The 18,914-nt window shown below is 40.7% G+C and overlaps 1 protein-coding gene across 3 annotated transcripts in view; it reads right to left on the bottom strand.

The window, feature by feature from the left end:
- The window catches only part of LOC147301210 (capping protein, Arp2/3 and myosin-I linker protein 3-like), a 36,142-nt gene that overhangs the window by 9,068 nt on the left and 8,160 nt on the right, over positions 1-18,914 (bottom strand). For all 3 annotated transcript variants that reach the window (XM_086282527.1, XM_086282525.1, XM_086282526.1), the window contains exons 6-31: positions 18,717-18,811; positions 18,340-18,410; positions 18,151-18,224; positions 17,998-18,073; positions 17,825-17,913; positions 14,916-15,010; positions 14,520-14,606; positions 13,920-14,029; positions 13,737-13,814; positions 13,305-13,381; positions 12,661-12,765; positions 12,441-12,510; positions 8,583-8,664; positions 8,374-8,470; positions 8,090-8,144; positions 7,323-7,495; positions 7,142-7,210; positions 6,623-6,716; positions 5,407-5,505; positions 5,202-5,321; positions 5,003-5,116; positions 4,750-4,925; positions 4,537-4,624; positions 4,331-4,450; positions 823-889; positions 306-493 (exon numbers count right to left, since the gene is read on the bottom strand). In XM_086282527.1, coding sequence (XP_086138653.1) covers positions 306-493; positions 823-889; positions 4,331-4,450; positions 4,537-4,624; positions 4,750-4,925; positions 5,003-5,116; positions 5,202-5,321; positions 5,407-5,505; positions 6,623-6,716; positions 7,142-7,210; positions 7,323-7,495; positions 8,090-8,144; positions 8,374-8,470; positions 8,583-8,664; positions 12,441-12,510; positions 12,661-12,765; positions 13,305-13,381; positions 13,737-13,814; positions 13,920-14,029; positions 14,520-14,606; positions 14,916-15,010; positions 17,825-17,913; positions 17,998-18,073; positions 18,151-18,224; positions 18,340-18,410; positions 18,717-18,811 — 2,569 coding nt within the window. The remainder of the gene's footprint in view (positions 1-305; positions 494-822; positions 890-4,330; positions 4,451-4,536; positions 4,625-4,749; positions 4,926-5,002; positions 5,117-5,201; positions 5,322-5,406; positions 5,506-6,622; positions 6,717-7,141; positions 7,211-7,322; positions 7,496-8,089; positions 8,145-8,373; positions 8,471-8,582; positions 8,665-12,440; positions 12,511-12,660; positions 12,766-13,304; positions 13,382-13,736; positions 13,815-13,919; positions 14,030-14,519; positions 14,607-14,915; positions 15,011-17,824; positions 17,914-17,997; positions 18,074-18,150; positions 18,225-18,339; positions 18,411-18,716; positions 18,812-18,914) is intronic.

The raw sequence follows: 18,914 nt of genomic DNA, 5'->3' as shown, positions 1-18,914 counted from the left end.
GGTCAGTTTAGTGGGTTTCATTTGTGAATGTTATGTATTTGCAATAAAACAAATGGATTACAATGCCTTTACTGAGATGACATAATCCAGTTGCAGGCACCCAATTTGAATAGATTACTTCTGCAAAGATAGCAGTCATCGCCAGCAGGCACATATTTTGGGAAATGGGAGAATTATGCATAGATATATAGATAAATGGTTGGAGATTTGCGTAAAGGTGATGTATACTGAATTATTGGGTGCAGCTGCAGATTATTTAACATTTTAATATGTGTCAAACAGTGCCAAGATCAGGCAAGCTTTACTCTCTCAGACGGGATGTGCCCTCCCTTGTGTCTCCGCGGAGGCCTTGGACGAACTCGCGTTACGTGATGAAGGGGCAGACCCTGCGTAGGCAGCTCTGACAGACCCTCCCAGGATGCCGAACGGGATAGCGGTGACGAGTATGATGGCACGGAAGGGGGTGGAGAGGAGCTGGAGTCATCACACAGGCCTGATGGCAGCGAGGAGCAACAAAGGGATAGAGAGGATGTGAGGACAAGAAACTGAGAAGGAACTGTCAAAGAGTGGGGAGATTACAGGGAGTCATCATTTCTGCTTCAAAGTCATCAAATTCAAAACAATCAGTAACTGCTCTGACATATAGTGACTCAGACTTGGCTCAGGCTAGATTATAACAGCCATTAACAGACTTCTGAGAAGAAGAGATGGAAAAGAGGGGAAAACCGACTACAGAAAACGCTAATGGAGCTTCGGGAGAGACAAGGAAGGGGTCAGAGCTGACTGAAGAGAGAGGATAATAGGCTATACAGCAGTACTCACTCAGCCTGGTGGAGACAGGTCGTATTCGTCTTGTTCTAGAGCTGTGCTTCTTAATGGCTATTGTGTCCTGGGAGAAAAAAAGAAAAAGTAAAAGTTGCTGAGATGCTGAGGGAAGGAATTAGAACGAGACACGCATGCAAACAGGCAAACAGGTCAACGGAAATATTGTACAAGACGACCTTTAGGGCAATCACCGCTTTTGCCAATGAAGACTTGTCAAGTCAAGGTGCAAATTTTAGACATATTGATCATGATGCTGTTTAAAATCCAGCAAAAGCTTATGGATTTCACATGTAGAAAGAGCAAAAATGTTCCCAGTGAAGCCTTTCTCTAGTTGAGTGGGCTTATATGTATAATGTAGGCCCAATGAAAAAAGACTGACTTTATTGTGTGTAGAGAAAATGTGGCAACCACAAATCAGCAGAAGTGCTGTTGTGCATACGTCACATAACTGCGGAGTTGGTGTATGGAGCCATGAGGCATGTTAGAGTAAGCTGACAAAAACCAGAGGTCTCCCTGCTACAGTTAGGAGAGACAGATTTGAAAAGGTAAGAAAAACAGACTGAGGAAACCCAAAGTTTTAAGTTAAAGATCCAATTGAAAATAAATTGCTGCAGAGAGATTTTCAGAAGAAACAAAACAGCTGGCTAAGTGTTTCTGGCCTTGATAGAGGTGCTGCTCTAGGGATGACACTGCCAGTCTCATCAATTTGGTCCAGACTGAAATAGAAAGTAGCACAATAAGGGGGTGAAAATTTCAGCCAACTCAAACATTTGGTTTATATATCTGCAATATAACTGTACCATCATTTAGACACCAGCTTCACAAGACTGCTAATATTATCAATAGCCCATCAAGGTAAATGAATCTTAGGTTATGAGTGCAAAATTAGACGTAAATATAATTAATTACATTTTAAATATAACAGAAAGACCCAGGACGGATCCTTGAGGATCTCCACAGGTAATGTTAGCAATTACTGTTACTGTCACCAAAATCAGGCACAAGAGCAGACAATGCAAAGACCGTTTACTTCCCTCAAGAATATTGACCCGGACTGTGATTGCGTAAAATATTTGAAATGAAGCTTGATCAAATGCATTTCATTAAAAAGCTGAGACACCAAAGTACTGAAGCCTACAATGTCCATGATGTATTAGTTGAGACAGCAAGGTATTGGTTTCATTTTTGCAATACAACAATCTTCACTAGCTGTATTACTCAATGAAATAGCAATGTTTCAAATTCCTTGCAGGTAATGATTGAGCAGACTGTGATGTATAAAGTCCCGTACTTAAAGTAGATTCTTGAGATAATGTCAGGGGGACGGTTTTACTCCTGCAGTTTTACCAGCTGTGTTGTAGATACTGAGCTATTGATTTAGTGCGTCAGCAGAAATTTCCTTTTTCTTCCTTTTTTCAGGTTTATTCGGCCTCCTGGCATTTCAGCCATATTGGTAACATTCAGATAATATTTGGTTTCAGGTTTAGTTTTCTCATTTGGAGAGATGATAAGAAGAATTCTGCAACTAATAGACAGACAAAAGCTCTAATTTACTGTTAATGAGCAAATGTAGATACAGCACACAGCGGAGAACTCATTTTAAAACTGGGAAAGGGAAGGAGGTGTAGCTGCTCCATAAGAAGATAAGAATATTTTAATAACTTCAGAATTTTGTGCATCAACATCATGGAGAGCCACAAACTTAAATATTCATCTATAAAAAGCCTGCTTTTTCTTCATTGTCCATTGTCTATTGTATCTAACAATAACTTGATTTCTGTTTAATGCCAGTCAGGCTTTCAGGGTAGCAATTATTGGCCTTTTGAAACATGGACATTCAATATCATGCTTCAATCACTACAATCAGTAGAAGCTTCTAAAGGCCAAAACACAATTGTACTGACTATACATCATCAATTCAAGTATTGTTAAAGCGTCTCCAGTGAAGGAGTGGGAGCCTTTCAATATTTCTGACCTTTAACTGTAGTGTTCCTGTCAGGAAAGCCAGCTTAATGTTTCAAATGTCAAAACCCGGAGGAAAAAGTCCTCATTCCTGCAAGTTTTGTCACTACTGAAACACTATTTTTGCCTTAGCTGTAGTGCTCAAATTTAATAACGGGATAAACAAGCAGGGGATCGTAAACCTAATTTAATCAGCACACTTGCTGATGCATATATGATTGCAATGACAAACATGAAATATTGCGATTATGCAACAAAATACAAAACTGAGAAACAATTCTCCTTTCCATGTCAGACACAAATTGAAAACGGTTTGAAATATTAGACTAATATATGTGAAATCACACTACTTCAGGGTCTTCATGAGAGTCATGATACTTTATCATAACTCCAGGAATTCAGTTTCTACAGCTAGCTGCTCAGAGGCAAAATAAATGCTGAAGGCAAGGTGGGGGGGGGCTACTTCCTGGGCTTTTTCAATTTGCTAAAGATTGCTAAGAGGTAATGTTAGATGGGATAAAATTAATTTAAATCTCTGAAATGATTTTGTTTGATAGCAAGAAAAGATCACACGGAGAGGGCTGCAGGTAATAAAGCCCCCTCAGCCCATTTGTGTTGATAAAATTGGGCATACTAAAAAAAAGTAAAACATTTCCTGTAAACATTTACATTTAGTTATCATTTCATATTTACTAACGGCATCCTTATCTCATTTCATTTCGATGGCATGTTGGTGCAGTGTTTACTGTTACTGCTTTACAATTAGAGGGTTTCAGTCTCAACCACCTGGTTCAAACGGGTCTTTCTATGTGTTCTGGAGCTTGGATGCTTCCTCAAGGTACTGTGACTTCCTCTCTTAGTTCAAAGACATTGGTGTTAGGTTAAATGGCAATTTGAAAATTTGAAACTGGCCCTGAGTGTGGTTGTTTATCCGTCTGTCTGTGTTGGCCCTGTGATGGACTGGTGACTAGACTGGCCCACCGGCTCCAGCCCAGCCTGAATTGGATAAATACTTACAAAAACGGAAGGATTTAAAGTAAACAAAAAAATTGAAAAATTAAACTCTGCGCCTCTCGCAACCGCTCATTTAACATCGGAGCACATGAACCCTGGGTAACGCTCTGCTATGACTTCAGGAATATCCAATTTCAAAAGTGTAGCTGAAGTTCAACAAAAAATTCTGGGAGGCTGAATTTTCTGGAAAATTTGATAGCGATTGTGGTAGCGACCACAATTGAAGGCATGTAGAAAACCACAAATTCCCCATTTGTGAGGTGTACTCCCTTCACCCTCCAACTGGTGGCGGCATATGGCTCCCACTCCCTGAGCCTGGTTCTGCTGGAGGTTTTGTTCCTGTTAAAAGGGAGTTTTTCCTTCCCACTATTGCCAAGTGCTTTCTTACAGGGGGTTGTTTGACTGTTGGGGTTTTGCTTCTTGGCTGTTTTTGCGTTTTAGCATTATATCAATAAAACTGAATTCACTTTAAATATTTAATTGAATATTTCTCGTATATGGGTCCCAAGACACACGTAAGTTCACTCACTATGCTGGTGCTGAGCTCTTCATCTGTGATGTCCAGAGAGTCCCTGTGCCTGTTAAACCTCCAGCCTGTCCCATCTTCACACGTCCCTTCCCAGCATTTAAGATGAGAGACCTGCCGAGTCTGAGAAAGACAGCACTCCTAAAACTTTTGCTCCAAACAAAACCTGTGTATCCTTTACAGTTTCACAGTAAATGCTTTGTGTTTACCAGGTTCTTATGGGTGGCATAGAGCTCCTGAAGGATCTGGTCCACGATAGAGTTGGTGAGATAGGAAACCACTGACAGCTTTACTTCTCTGCAGAAGATTGGGTTAGAGGAAAGGGAGAGACTGACGGGAAGAAGCTTGGTAAAAGTGAGAGCAAATCAATATTCTTCTTATCAAATTCAGACTTATTGTTGCTGCTTCAGCGTCTCACTTACTCCAAGGCTCTGTGAATGTCCTGTGCTGCTCTTTCCATAAGGGCAGTGCGAATGGCAGAGCGAGGGATGGACACACGCTCAGAGACAGATGAGAGGGGTGGGCTTAATCTCTCTGCTGCAGAAGAAGATAGAGGGCAGAGCTCGCGGCACAGAGACACCATGGAGTCGACAATCACCTGCAATGGATGCCAGCGATCGGTGACTCTGTCATCTGTTACATATCAGTGTCAAAAAAAGAGGCTGCTAGATGTACCTGCAGCTCCTTGTCAGCAGCTTTGGCAAGTTCGCCAGCCAAGGAGTCGAGTCTCTGCCGCACCGGCCCATCCACAGACAGCACATGAGCGAGCTCACACAGTGAAGGGTAGAGCTTGGAGCACCACAGAGAAAGGATTCATTCATATTCAGTGTGACAACAATGCAAATACTACGCTTGCACATTTCACATCACTCACAGCGCGAGAGTTCCTCGCCTCTTTTAGCACTTGTTTTGCAGCTTGAATCTCCTCCATCTCTCCGACGCCCCGTAATAAACACACCTGCTGCTGGACACGCACACAGAGGCGCTCCATCACCTTGGAAACAGACAGGCGGGGGAGTGTTACAAGTGCAAACACTCACAAACAGACGCAGATGCGAGCGCACGCTGACGAGCCCTACCTGTTCGGCGGTGCTGGTGACCAGGCCCTGATGGAGCCGCAAAGCCTGTCTCTGAGAGAAGCGCTGAGTCTGGTTGTTCCTCACCAGAGCACGCTGGATCTGTGCGGCAAAACGATTATCACGATTATACTCTCACCATGAAAACATGAAGAGCACAAACAGAACATAAGAGGCGGCAATGCAAGAAGGAGATTTCAGCAGAAGGAAGAAAGTGCAAAGAGCCAAGTAGAGGGTGCTGTCATTTTACAACAAGCAACAAAAGCATCTTAAGACTAAGATGACTGTAGAATCCTTGTTAAAGCTTTAGAGGTGGCTCCCTAAAGCTCTTAGAAATTAACACAGCCTTTATCCAAAGCCCTTGTCCCTCTCCTTTCCTCAAGAGAGAAATAATTACAGTAATAACTAGAATTTGCTTGTTAAGTCTAATTTATGAATCTCCTAAAATGCCACTTTCCCGATGCTGTTTGAGTTTACATTCATGTATTCATAAACAAGTAAACAGAAAAATAAATGAACAAAATTATTGCACATTTATTCACCACTGTCTGTTTGTCGGCACCGCAAACAGAATATGTTAAGAGGCTCTTCATGGTAGGCGCTTGCACTCAGTCTTAAGTGCTGCAGAAATTTAAGAACATATGAAGAAAACATTCTTTCACAGTTAGGCTTAGGATGAACTTGCTTTCCCGATAAGCCTGTAGTACAGCTTCATCTCAGACATATGAAGCTTTTAGATAAACCTCGTCATCTCTTGATGAATTTCACTGTTTTGTGCGAAACTACGCAGATTCCTCCAGAGGTCCAAATTTTTGCACAACACGTTTCTTTGAGCACACCAAGTTTTCATTCAAATACCTCATATTTGTTTTCATTTGCTTCGGATAATGTCTTTGTCTACAGTCATAAACATCTGCTCATTTATGACCTCAAAGCATTTGATGAATTTATAAAAAGGGCAGAAATTAATTTTGAAGAGTCAACACCAAAGTGTTTTGTTGTGAACTAGAAGAATTTAATTAAATCCCTCTAGCGTCTCCTGTAGGTTGAAAGCTTTTAGGGATTAGGGTTGTTAGGTAGGGCTCTTTATCTCTGTTTTTGAGTTACCCCAACGGTCCCCAGGCCACTGATGAAGAAGCTATTAAGCTTTTTTTAATCTTCCCAGTTTTAAGTAGTACTGTAATAACTTTATTGGTGGCTTTACTCCAACCGTCCCAACCTTGGTCAACGCCTGCTCTGTCCTCTCAGGGGCGCTGCGGTACGCCTGGCTGATGTCACTTAGGGGTAGAGGCATGTACTGTAAGGTGAAATTACTGAGAGGAGAAAGCAGAAAACGAGGGAAGGGACAAGTTATTAAGGGAGACAGTAAGAGACTAAAAAGAGAAAATAAAGTGGGTTACAGAGTCCAGGGTTAGTTAGGGTTAATATCCCCACTGGACAGAGCTCATCCTAAAATATTTTTCCTGTGCCATTCAGTGACTGAGTAATACTTTGATCCTTGCAACCATGTCATCTTTTGCCTAAAGGCAAGTCTGGACCACTTAAGATAGCAAAGTGGAAAACAACAATTTGCACAGCTGAGCAACATGGTTAAATGTTCTCAAACATTCTTTAATAACATTTCTTAAAAATAGTTCTAGCAGTAGATGTGTAAGACATGCTCTTATTTATTGATTAGAGTCCAGTGGGCATACATACAGAATAGATGTTGATCATATATATTTTTTAACACTCTTACTGTTCAAGTGCTCGGGCCACATCGAGAAATCCTGCTGCGGAGGTGTTGTTGCGATCCCATGTCACACTCCTGCAGGGCAAGGTCAGAGTTGCATAGAATACAAACTTCCACACAGAGCACAAGTCACTGCAAAGACTGCAGAAACCCAGGAAAAAAACTTTACACTTAGTCTTTCGTTCACCTGAGTGTTGTGTTGATTTGAAGGGCTTTGCTCAGCATCTTGGCTCCAATGTCTTCCATGCTATTCCCGCTCAGATCCACTTTTCTCAAGCAGGTGTTGCTACCCAGGGCGTTGACTAGCACGGTGCCCCGAGAACGCAGGCGTGAGTCGCAGAGGGACAAAGACTGAAGGGCCTATAGAGGGAGGGGTTACAAGCATGTGAGTTAATAAACGAAGCGGAGAAGACTGTTCAGGAAAAAGAAAAGAAGCACGAGAAGCCAGGAGGTGACATTTAGCAAATAGTGCTTTGACTTGACTTTACATGCTGTTTGCATGAATTATTCACAATATGTGTAGTGATATAGACACTGCGCCCACAATGTTAACAGAGGAACAGTAATAATTGATGAAACAGTGACACATCTCCAGTGAAACATAATGCAAAAATTATGTGCCCAGGAATCTGAGCAGTATTTTAACTGTAAGCAGAACCCTACTTTTAATTAAAAGCAGTATAAAGAAAGTTGACATATGGGGAAAAAAATGTACAAAAATATATTCTCATTTTGAATTTGACACAAACAAATATATGTAATCATTCAGTCTTCTGAAAAAAACATTATTTATTATTTTAATAATTTAATTAACTGAAAGTCAATTAAGTTTATCTTTGCAGAATATGATGAATTTTAATGTCTCTGCAGCTGATTTATGCTTTTTCTATTTCTACTGTTTGCAATCAAAGCACATTGCCCTTTAAATTTTGTATATCTATTCTAGTTACTCACACATTCTTCTTCTTGCATGAGTTGAACTAGCTTCTGCAACACTTCATCCAGAACCCTGCAGATGACAAACACGGAAACAAAGCAGGATGAGCTGGGTCGAGTCATCTCCTGCTGCCTGAGGAATGGCAGCCACTTATGAAAACAGAACTACAAGAACAAATGTGTATATTCAAGCTGGCATATGCAGTGCAAGCATGTTTGTGCTCAGATACACACGCAGTCATGCGCATAGGGTATATCCATAAATAACTGCAGTAAAGCATGACAGAGAGCACTGACAGCACCTGTTTTTGATGTTGAAGTTCTTGCCCAGATGAAGGTGTTTGAGGGAAGGGTGTCTAGAGAGGGCTGGCAGGACTGTGAGTAAGTCTGCGTCGAGACCTGTCAAAACACACACACACACAGCTCGACATTAGCAGCCCACTCCAACCTCAGCTGCCCAAGGATAAAAAGTCAAGGTCATGGTTGGATGTTCTGCAGCGTGCCACTGTACCGTTGTCGGAGATATCGAGAGTAGCGATGGAGGAGACTCTAGGGAAGAGTTCCTGGATTACAGCAGCTCCTGCAGACCTTAGCTGGAGAGAGATAGAGACAGATGGGAAAACTAACATGTGCACAGCCATGAATCAGAGTCATTTTAACTTCAGTCTTTGGGGAATTGTTCCATTTTCCACAGTGGGGCAAATTTATGGATTTATGTCCCTGCAAGCTTTGCTTTGTTTGTGATCTGCAGCAGTTCAGCTCAAAGAGAGGGGAAACCCTTTACGCTTCAGTACACAATCCTCTGTACTGTTTAGCTATTTGATTTACTTAAAATATATAGGATTATCATTAGTAAGCTCTTTAAATCTAGTAAAATACAGGGAGTGCAGAATTATCAGGCAAGTTGTATTTTTGAGGAATAATTTTATTATTGAACAACAACCATGTTCTCAATGAACCCAAAAAACTCATTAATATCAAAGCGGAATGTTTTTGGAAGTAGTTTTTAGTTTGTTTTTAGTTTTAGCTATTTTAGGGGGATATCTGTGTGTGCAGGTGACTATTACTGTGCATAATTATTAGGCAACTTAACAAAAAACAAATATATACCCATTTCAATTATTTATTTTTACCAGTGAAACCAATATAACATCTCCACATTCACAAATATACATTTCTGACATTCAAAAACACAACAAAAACAAATCAGCGACCAATATAGCCACCTTTCTTTGCAAGGACACTCAAAAGCCTGCCATCCATGGATTCTGTCAGTGTTTTGATCTGTTCACCATCAACATTGCGTGCAGCAGCAACCACAGCCTCCCAGACACTGTTCAGAGAGGTGTACTGTTTTCCCTCCTTGTAAATCTCACATTTGATGATGGACCACAGGTTCTCAATGGGGTTCAGATCAGGTGAACAAGGAGGCCATGTCATTAGTTTTTCTTCTTTTATACCCTTTCTTGCCAGCCACGCTGTGGAGTACTTGGGCGCGTGTGATGGAGCATTGTCCTGCATGAAAATCATGTTTTTCTTGAAGGATGCAGACTTCTTCCTGTACCACTGCTTGAAGAAGGTGTCTTCCAGAAACTGGCAGTAGGACTGGGAGTTGAGCTTGACTCCATCCTCAACCCGAAAAGGCCCCACAAGCTCATCTTTGATGATACCAGCCCAAACCAGTACTCCACCTCCACCTTGCTGGCGTCTGAGTCGGACTGGAGCTCTCTGCCCTTTACCAATCCAGCCACAGGCCCATCCATCTGGCCCATCAAGACTCACTCTCATTTCATCAGTCCATAAAACCTTAGAAAAAGCAGTCTTGAGATATTTCTTGGCCCAGTCTTGACGTTTCAGCTTGTGTGTCTTGTTCAGTGGTGGTCGTCTTTCAGCCTTTCTTACCTTGGCCATGTCTCTGAGTATTGCACACCTTGTGCTTTTGGGCACTCCAGTGATGTTGCAGCTCTGAAATATGGCCAAACTGGTGGCAAGTGGCATCTTGGCAGCTGCACGCTTGACTTTTCTCAGTTCATGGGCAGTTATTTTGCGCCTTGGTTTTTCCACACGCTTCTTGCGACCCTGTTGACTATTTTGAATGAAACGCTTGATTGTTCGATGATCACGCTTCAGAATGTAACACCTGCTTAGTATAGTAGGGTTAAACTTATAGACTAGATTCGAGAGGAGTAAAATAAATTTGAGAGAATTGAGTGTTGAACAGCCGGCAGATTTATTACAATGTTACAGTGGTGCAATAATCCAATGTAAACAGCATAGAAAATTAACAGAAGATCAACAGAGAAGAGCGCTCTTTTGAAAATAACAACAAAATAAAATAAAATAAGTAGTCTCTTTAGACCTGACTCCTGATGAGCAGGATATTGGGAGTTCAATAGTTTCCCAGAGAAACAATCCGTATGAAGTAAGCAGTTTTTGCTCTTGCTTATCTGAAATCCTGCGATTCGAAGTAATTCAGACTGTAGCTCTACTCCTGCATCCAGAACAGCTGGCCACACTGCTTTTGGATTCGCCAAGAGTTTTCACAGGGTCTGGCTCGCCATCCATATCCAGAACCACTTCAGATCCAGGATCACAAAAAACCAGTCGGAATTCCCAAGAAACAAATACACGCTCTGCCTGGTTTTGGTCGAGAGTAAAACACATAAAGGCCTTGTGTAGCTTGTTATTTGCTCTCGGTGTCTTGCTCCGTTTTGCCTAGCTTAATGCAGCAACATGCTTTTGTTGCATTCACTGAACTATGGAAAATCAAAGTGTGTTCAAGGGGTGTCGGAAATAATAATACCAGGTAAAAACAAGAAAATACTAGTAACCATGTCTATAGGGGTTACAAGAAGCTTTGCAATTTTGAGACTTCTGCATCCCTCTGCAAGATATCTCACTATTTTTGACTTTTCTGAGCCTGTCAAGTCCTTCTTTTGACCCATTTTGCCAAAGGAAAGGACGTTGCCTGATAATTATGCACACCTGATATAGGGTGTTGATGTCATTAGACCACACCCCTTCTCATTACAGAGATGCACATCACCTAATATGCTTAATTGGTAGTAGGCTTTCGAGCCTATACAGCTTAGAGTAAGACAACATGCATGAAGAGGATGATGTGGACAAAATGCTCATTTGCCTAATAATTCTGCACTCCCTGTAAGTAAAAGCATAACAGATTTTTGGCAGTTGACAGTCATATTATAACATAGCTGACACTTCTGCCCTTACAGTATTTAGTGTTGGAATGAACTACAATTACAAGTAAACATAATTTAGAGGTATTTGTGTTTGGGGTGCTTTGACATATATCAACAGATATCACTATAAATTTGACAAATACTGAAAGGCTACAAATCTAAAAAAAATAACTTAATTCTTTTATATTTACAGTGATATTAATTTCTTTCCTTCAATCACATCATTTGGCAGCAGGACGCATACATCTACCTGTGAGGAGAAGCTTATGATGGTGACAGGCGGTAAACATTAAAAGCACCCCCCCCCCCCCCCCCCCCCCCCCACACACACACACACACACACACACACACACACACACCACATACACACCCCCACCTCCGGCAACGCACACAAAAAAAGAAAAATCAAGATGAATTAAAAAAAAAGAAAAGAAAGTCAGTTTAAAAGTAAAGCTTCTAACTGCAGAATGTAAATCTATAAAACTGTGGGCTGAAACTAAGAGACTTATGACCTTATACAAACCAGATGTCTATTTACATAACCAGCAGAAACACTATTATTTTTCTAGCTACTGCCAGGCAATTGCAAAGCTAATATTTATATTCTGCCATCTTCCCTTCTGGGGGAAATACACTTAAGCTGCCAAGTACTATGGTGTGTTAACCAGTGTCTAACTCTCCCAAATAACTTTTTTTGGGAAGTTGATAACTCTTTGTTGGTTTGCCATCAAGAGACCAAGTTTCACATTACATGCATGGTCATTTGATCCATTTTTAGTCTAAAAATACTGATAATGGCTGCTTGCAGTAAATAATCTTAACACTTTTACAAAAGTTCACCTTGGTAAAACTCCCTTTCAAAATGCTTTCAAAGTCCAATTTGAAAATAAAACTTTTCGGTTTATCTCAACTGCATCTGATGCAAGATACGCTCATCTGATACACTCCAGTGTAAATAAAATCAGCTGCATATGGAGGCCACGAAAGCTTGCTACTTTCTTGCACTATAAACCTGTCAATGAAACCGAAAGCACAAGTTAAAGCTCACATCTGCACTCTGCATTTGGTTCAGAGGGATTCAAAAACACAGGTGACCTATAGCTCAATACTCCGCCTGGACACCTCCCGTGTTGAAATCCGGTGTAGGTGTGAAGATGAGCTCTCACCTCACAGCCGCTGATGTCCAGATGAAGGTCATTGATATGAGGATTGGAGGTTAACCCTGTGAGGAGAGCCCTGCGGAGACAGAAAGAAGAGAAATGACGGACAAGGAAAAGACAAGCAGAAGGAGTATTAAAGGTCTCGCTGGCACAGCCTTTATTGCAGAGGAGTTCAGATAAAAGGGAGCATATTTGGATAGAGAATTAGAAGTGACATGGTAGGTACCTCAGAACATCAGGGGGCAGCTTCATAGAGGCCAGGCTGACATGAGTGAGGCTGAAAGCTGAGCTGAAAAACTGACGGAACAACGGCAGCGTATCCTTCACTTTCCTATTGGATTAGAAATCCCCCCCCCCACAGAGGATCAAAGCGAGAAGATGTAGAGGTGAAGAGATAATACGGAGAGTGGGATGGGATGAAAGCAGATGAAGTCACACTGTTGACATTCCAGGTAAATTTGAGTGCAGAGCTGAGTGTAGACTACTGACAAAGAATGAGATATATGAGTGAATATTGCTTTGGTGTAAGAGGAGGGAGCGAGTGGGGTCAAATGATAGATAGCTCTGCTTAAACATTCATGAGTCTTATCTATGCAGACTGTGCCGAAAGTTCTGCTTTTAAACGGCAGTAGACACACCCACAGAGAGGAAACACAATGTTCCAGAGATTCCCACAAAGCACATTTCTGATTTCCCATTAAGCAAGAAATGAAGATAACAACTGACAAAAAAAGAAAAAGAAAAAAAGATGGAGACGGAATGACATGAGCGGAAAGATGATGCCTTTAAGGTGAAATAGGGATGATGTCTTCCCAGATTTGGGTTTGGAGCTGCGTTTATTGTTTCGGTAATCTTAAAGATATGACTAACCTGTGGGAGAAGGAATTTTTGGAAAGATTCAGAAAGGAGAGATCAGCGCAACACCCCCTCAGAAGAGCCCCAAATAGCTGCATGACACACAGGGTGGAAACGGTTAATTTGGGCTGAGAATTGCACGCAGAGAGAAATGCATTTTTTTAAAAATTGCACATGCATTAGGGATGCGCAGATAGTGATGGCAATGTTGCTTTTTTGTGTTTATGTTTGTTTTGTTGAAGAAATCTCAATTATAAAAAAAACAACTTCACTGACTTCTAGCTTGTCGTCACGCACTCTTTGAACATTTAGCAGCAGACAAACGTTGGCAAGTGCTATCCAAAAAATGTAATCTTAGTTACCAATAAGCCCTTACTGCTCTTCAGGCGATATCAAAGTGCATCCCAAAGACACACATTTGATCACACCCACCCATTAAATACTCACTGAGTCAACACAGCAGTCTGTGCCCGACAGATCCAAGTGGACCAGGCAGTTGGGTTGAGACAAGAAGAGATAAAGGTTCTGCGAATAGGTCGAGAAGAGGAGAAACATCGTATTAGGCTGAAAAAGTGGAGATTAAATGGGGCAGCGTGTATTTGTGTTTCCAGATGGCTTGTGCTTTCTGACCGATGCATCCTCCCCCGAGAGGACCCCGGGGTTCTTGCTCAGGTCCAGGTGCAGCAGGGAGTTAGAGTACTCATCGCTGGAGCACAAAGCCTGAGAGAGAGAAACCACTCCTGAGAGAAAGGGGAGTAGAGCGCAGAGAGATGAAATGAAAAATGAGAAAGATGAGAGCTGGTAGCTGTACAATATTAAAAAGGAGAAAGAGAATGCTCTCAAAACATTTTGTGTCTTTAAATTATTCATAGACATCTTGGAGCAGCAGGTATCAGTGGATGTTATGGGAAGTAGCGCAATTCAATGTAATATTTAAATTCTCCGCTGGGTACCCTGTACGATGAGACAGTAGCAGAAGGCATGCTGCCTGCAGGGCAGCACATGACATTGTAAGTAAATATGGAGTCATAGCGGGGCGAAAGCATAAAACAAAGCTCTGAAAACATTATATCCCCTCAACCACAGTATGATCTAACCCGAGCTCTGAAAGCTGCAGGGGATCCAACTTGTTCTCCTCCTGATTTTGGTGAGTAACACCTGTGCCATACTTTTATTTAACTCACAGACAGGGGTAAATAAGGAAAAAAACAAGGTGGGGCAACTCCTAACCTTTGGAGGTGAGTGAGGTCTTGGAGAGGTTGAGGAGACGAAGCCCCTTGCTGAGGCGACACACTTGCTGGATTAAGTTGGACACACCTGCAGCATGAACACAGCAGATATAAAAAGTGAGTCGCAGAATTTCTTGTCACTTGAAAGTAATTTTCACTGTAACAGATGTACCTGCTTCTGAGTTAACGGATCAGGGACCAGATAAGCCAAAATGAGCCACTATTTTCTTTTACTATTGGACTCAACAGACCCTTTCGGGTAATATTTAGATATAGAACAATGAGAGCCAGTGAAAATAGAACTGTCTTTCTTCATCACATCAAACACAAGCTTGAGTTTTTCTCCAGACCCAAAGATTAAATTAGAAAAACAAAAAAGGGAGATAATTTACGATACCTTGGTTATCCAGTGAGTTGTGCGCCAAGTTGAGGGAATGGATGACAGATGCAGGGTTCTCTGAAAGAGCTACTGACATCTTCTGTGGGAAGTCACTGCAAAAGTGGGTGTGCAGTTACCTACAGAGAGCTGCAACTGCAGTTGAAGTATCAGGTTCATTATAAATCTCTTGGTTTATAAATGTTGAGTGCCCATCATGATGTACTGATGTGCTTTTTGTGTGACTTTTGCTGCATTGCCACTACAAGTGACATAGTTACAACAGCCACGTGTGGCCAGAAACACAGTTTTCATAGTTTTGCTGCAGTTCAGGGGTGTCAAACATAGGGCCCATGGGCTGGAACCGGCCTGGCAAAGACTCCTATCTGGCCCACTGGATAGTTTTGAAAAATGTGAAGGAGGGCATTAATTTTGAACTTTTAGCTGTATTTTCAAAGGTTTTGCAGCTTTGGCTACTGACAAAGATGTCCCTTACAACCATTCTTACTACACTAGAGTAAATAAGTTATAGATAAAGATAGAAAAGATAAACAATGACATGAGAGAAAACTCATCTACTATGGAAATGTCATTTTTTACAATATGCTCGCATTTTTTTAAAAGGACATTTTATGTGAATTAACAAAATGTTTCTGTTGTTTCATTACAGGACCGTCTGGGATTTAAGCTACCAGAACTTTGTCTGTAATTTTACATATTTATTTCTTACAATTTAAGCTCAAACTGTCATTCCTGGCAAATTTATTTCATTTATTAGATCAATATTTCTCTATCATGTAGAAAAAGAAGTGCCATCTGTTAAATGTGTAGTCAAACTTTGCACTGATGGAAGCAGGAGTTTCACTGATCCAACCCACCTAAGATCAAAGTGGGCTGGTATGTGTCCCACAGTGTAAAATGAGTTTGACATCTTTGCTCTAGTTACTTGTTGACATGTTCTCTGAGCTTCTGTGTTTGAGAGGAAACATAAAAGCATACCATAGCTGATTCTTAAATAAATCGCTGCAGAGCTTCAGGCCAGCTCATATTTTGCAGTTATATATATATATATATATATATATATATATATATATATATATATATATATATATATATATATATATATATATATATATATAACTGCAATATATATATATATATATATATATATATATATTTTTTTTTTTTTTTTTTTTTTTTTTGTAATGAATGAATTTTAAGTCAAACATTCAAAATGTGATTAAATTGCAAACTTTCAGCTTTAATTAAAGACGTTTTTAAAACTCAGTACTGCATTATTTAGGAAATACATCCATTTTTATACATAGTAGCTCATTTTCAGAGGCTCAAAATTAATTGGAAAAACTAACAATTTTAAATACAAGGATTATTTTTAATACTTGGATAGAAATTCACAGCCAGTGACTGTCTGAAGTCTAGAACCCGTGGATATCACCAAATGCTGCCTTTCTTCCCTTTAGATTCTCAGCCAGGCCTTTACTGCAACCAGATTTCAGTCATTGATTGTTTGTGGTTCTCTCTGCATTCAGGTTTGTCTTCCGTTACTTTAAAGGAATGGTCCATTAGGTTAAGATGAAGTGACTGACTTGGTCCTTCAGAATTCATCCTGCTACTTTTATCAGCAGTCACACTATCAATAAACACTTGTGACCCGGATCCACTGGCATCTATACATGACCACGCCAAAACATTGCGTCCACCATGTTTGACAGATGATGTGGTATGCTTCAGATCATGAGCAGTTTCTGTCTTTTTCCATACTTTGTCTTTCCATCATTCTGGTACAAGTTCATCTTGTTTTCAATAAACCAACTAGTATTTTTCCAGAACTGTGCAGGACGAGAAGTTTTCTCACAAAATCTAATCTGACCTTGTTGTTCTTGAATGTAACCAGTGGTTTGCACCTTGTTGTGACTCCTCTGTGTTTCTATTCATGATGATGTCTCAAGAATGTAGTCAAGGCGCTTCTAAAATCATCTGTTTTAGTTGTCTTCTATAGTCTTGTCGGCTTTTTGATGCTCATTCGTTTAAAAGATCCAGTATATTGTTCATTTGACCATTCAAAGTTTTTTCTATATGTGATCGTCTTCCTTATTTGCATTGGCATCTGCGCCAAACTCACATAAAGAATTCCAGTGAACAGCTACCAAAACAAGTCCAACTCCTCATCCTTGCATCTTCTTTTACCTGGCTAATTTGTCATACAGTAATGAGGGAACATACCTCACCTGCTTAGGAAACTGCTTGTCAGCCAATGGTCAAATTATTTTTGAGCCTCTGAAAATGGGAGATTCTGTATAAAAACACAATTCCTAAACTGTTAAAGAAAAGGTTTATAAAACCACTTAAATCAAAACTAAAAGTCTGAAATTTAGAGGCAAAAATTCTATAAAATCCAACAACTTTTGGCCCTCATTGTATTTGTAGCGAGACACTTCTTCACCAAAGCATGAACACAGCTTAACAGCATAAAACACAAAGATATTTGATGTCATTCAATGAAGCGATTGAAACAACTGACAAACACTGTGGTGTCACTATGAACTAAAACTCTATGAACTTACACTACATTCACAGACAAGCACTTACGCATACAATACATATATAATATATAATTCAGTAGTACAGAGATTTAGCCTTGTTCAAGGACATACAAGTTAATCAAAATAAGGCCAACATTTGACTCATAGAAGCAGCATTCTCAGGTATTCTGACCAAGTTCTTAGCATGGGTCAATCATTAAAAGACAAACACCACTAAGGTTCACAAAATACACTTAAAACCGTTTGGTAAATGTTGTCATTTGCATTTAAAAAAAAATCAAGGCAGGATAAAATTAATGCCCATTTCAGGAATCAGAGTTTCTATAATAGTCAAAGCACAAAAAGTAAATGAAGACTGCTACTCACGATTTTAACCCAGCATTCTCCAGAGTGATCTCTTCAAGGCTGGAGGATTTGCTGACTGTGTGCAGGACCTGCTCAGTGACCTCTGAGCCCTGATGCATGAAAGACATATTTAAAACCTTGGTCGGTGACCCTTCAGGAATACTGTAAGGTGTAGCACACAAGTTTATACTTACAATGCGCAGGTCTTTGCAGTACAGTTTAGTGAACCAGGTGTTGTAAGCCATTGATGCAACAATGACAGCCAAATCTCTGTAAAAGGGAAAAACTGGATAAATGAGGAACTGTAATTTGGCTGCAATATTGCCCAACCGCCATTCGTTCCTGACCTGCTCTCCAGGTGGCTGAAGTCCAGCAAGTTAAACTCCCTGTTGTCCTGAGAGTGATAGATGGTGTCCACATCCTAGGAGAAACATTATCAATGAGTGCATGACACCCCCCTCATATTGTGCACAGTCATATATATGTAACATTCAAACACACTCACAGTAACACAGGCACAGCCCCACAGCTCTTACCCACTGCACTTCCTCCTTGCAGCTGATGCCATTATAGTCGCACAGAGCAGCGTAAGTCTCTGAGAAGCCTCCTGAGAAAGGAAAGGGGGAGGAACAAACAGAAGAGGGGGAAAAAAAGAGTTGATGAGAACAGCTGCTTCCTTCAGCAGTAAATGGCAAAAAAGGGAGGAAAATGCACACAGAAACATTTGTCCAAATTATCAATCTTTTATATGTGTGACAGCACTAAAAAGAACATCTGGGAGAGCATTTGTAAAGTACGTGTGCCAACTTCCTCTTGAGTCTGCCAAGTGGTGTACACATGCTCATATCTGTGTGTGACTGCCTGTGTATGCATGCGTGCAAATTCCCATGTTTGATGATAACGTCTCTTTTACCGCAGGCCCTCTGTGTCTCCACTGAAGTCTCGGAGCTGGGTGAATACTTCCTGCTGCCCTCCGAAAGGTCACTGTCTGAATGACTGATGGAAGGGCTGCAAACATAAAAGAAACACAGATACTGTAAGGAATCATTTATCTTTTGATAATTGCGCAAATAAAGGTCATCCTTCTTTAAACTTTCCAATTTTTCACCAC

The sequence above is a fragment of the Aulonocara sp. 'chitande type north' Nkhata Bay genome, linkage group LG23, assembly GCF_057382095.1.
Source record: "Aulonocara sp. 'chitande type north' Nkhata Bay isolate Kocher_YH1m ecotype deep benthic linkage group LG23, A_spYH_male_GT1.1, whole genome shotgun sequence".
NCBI lineage: Eukaryota > Metazoa > Chordata > Actinopteri > Cichliformes > Cichlidae > Aulonocara > Aulonocara sp. 'chitande type north' Nkhata Bay.
The sequence above is the reverse complement of the archived record's forward strand: the minus strand, read 5'-3'. Positions and strand labels throughout refer to the sequence as shown.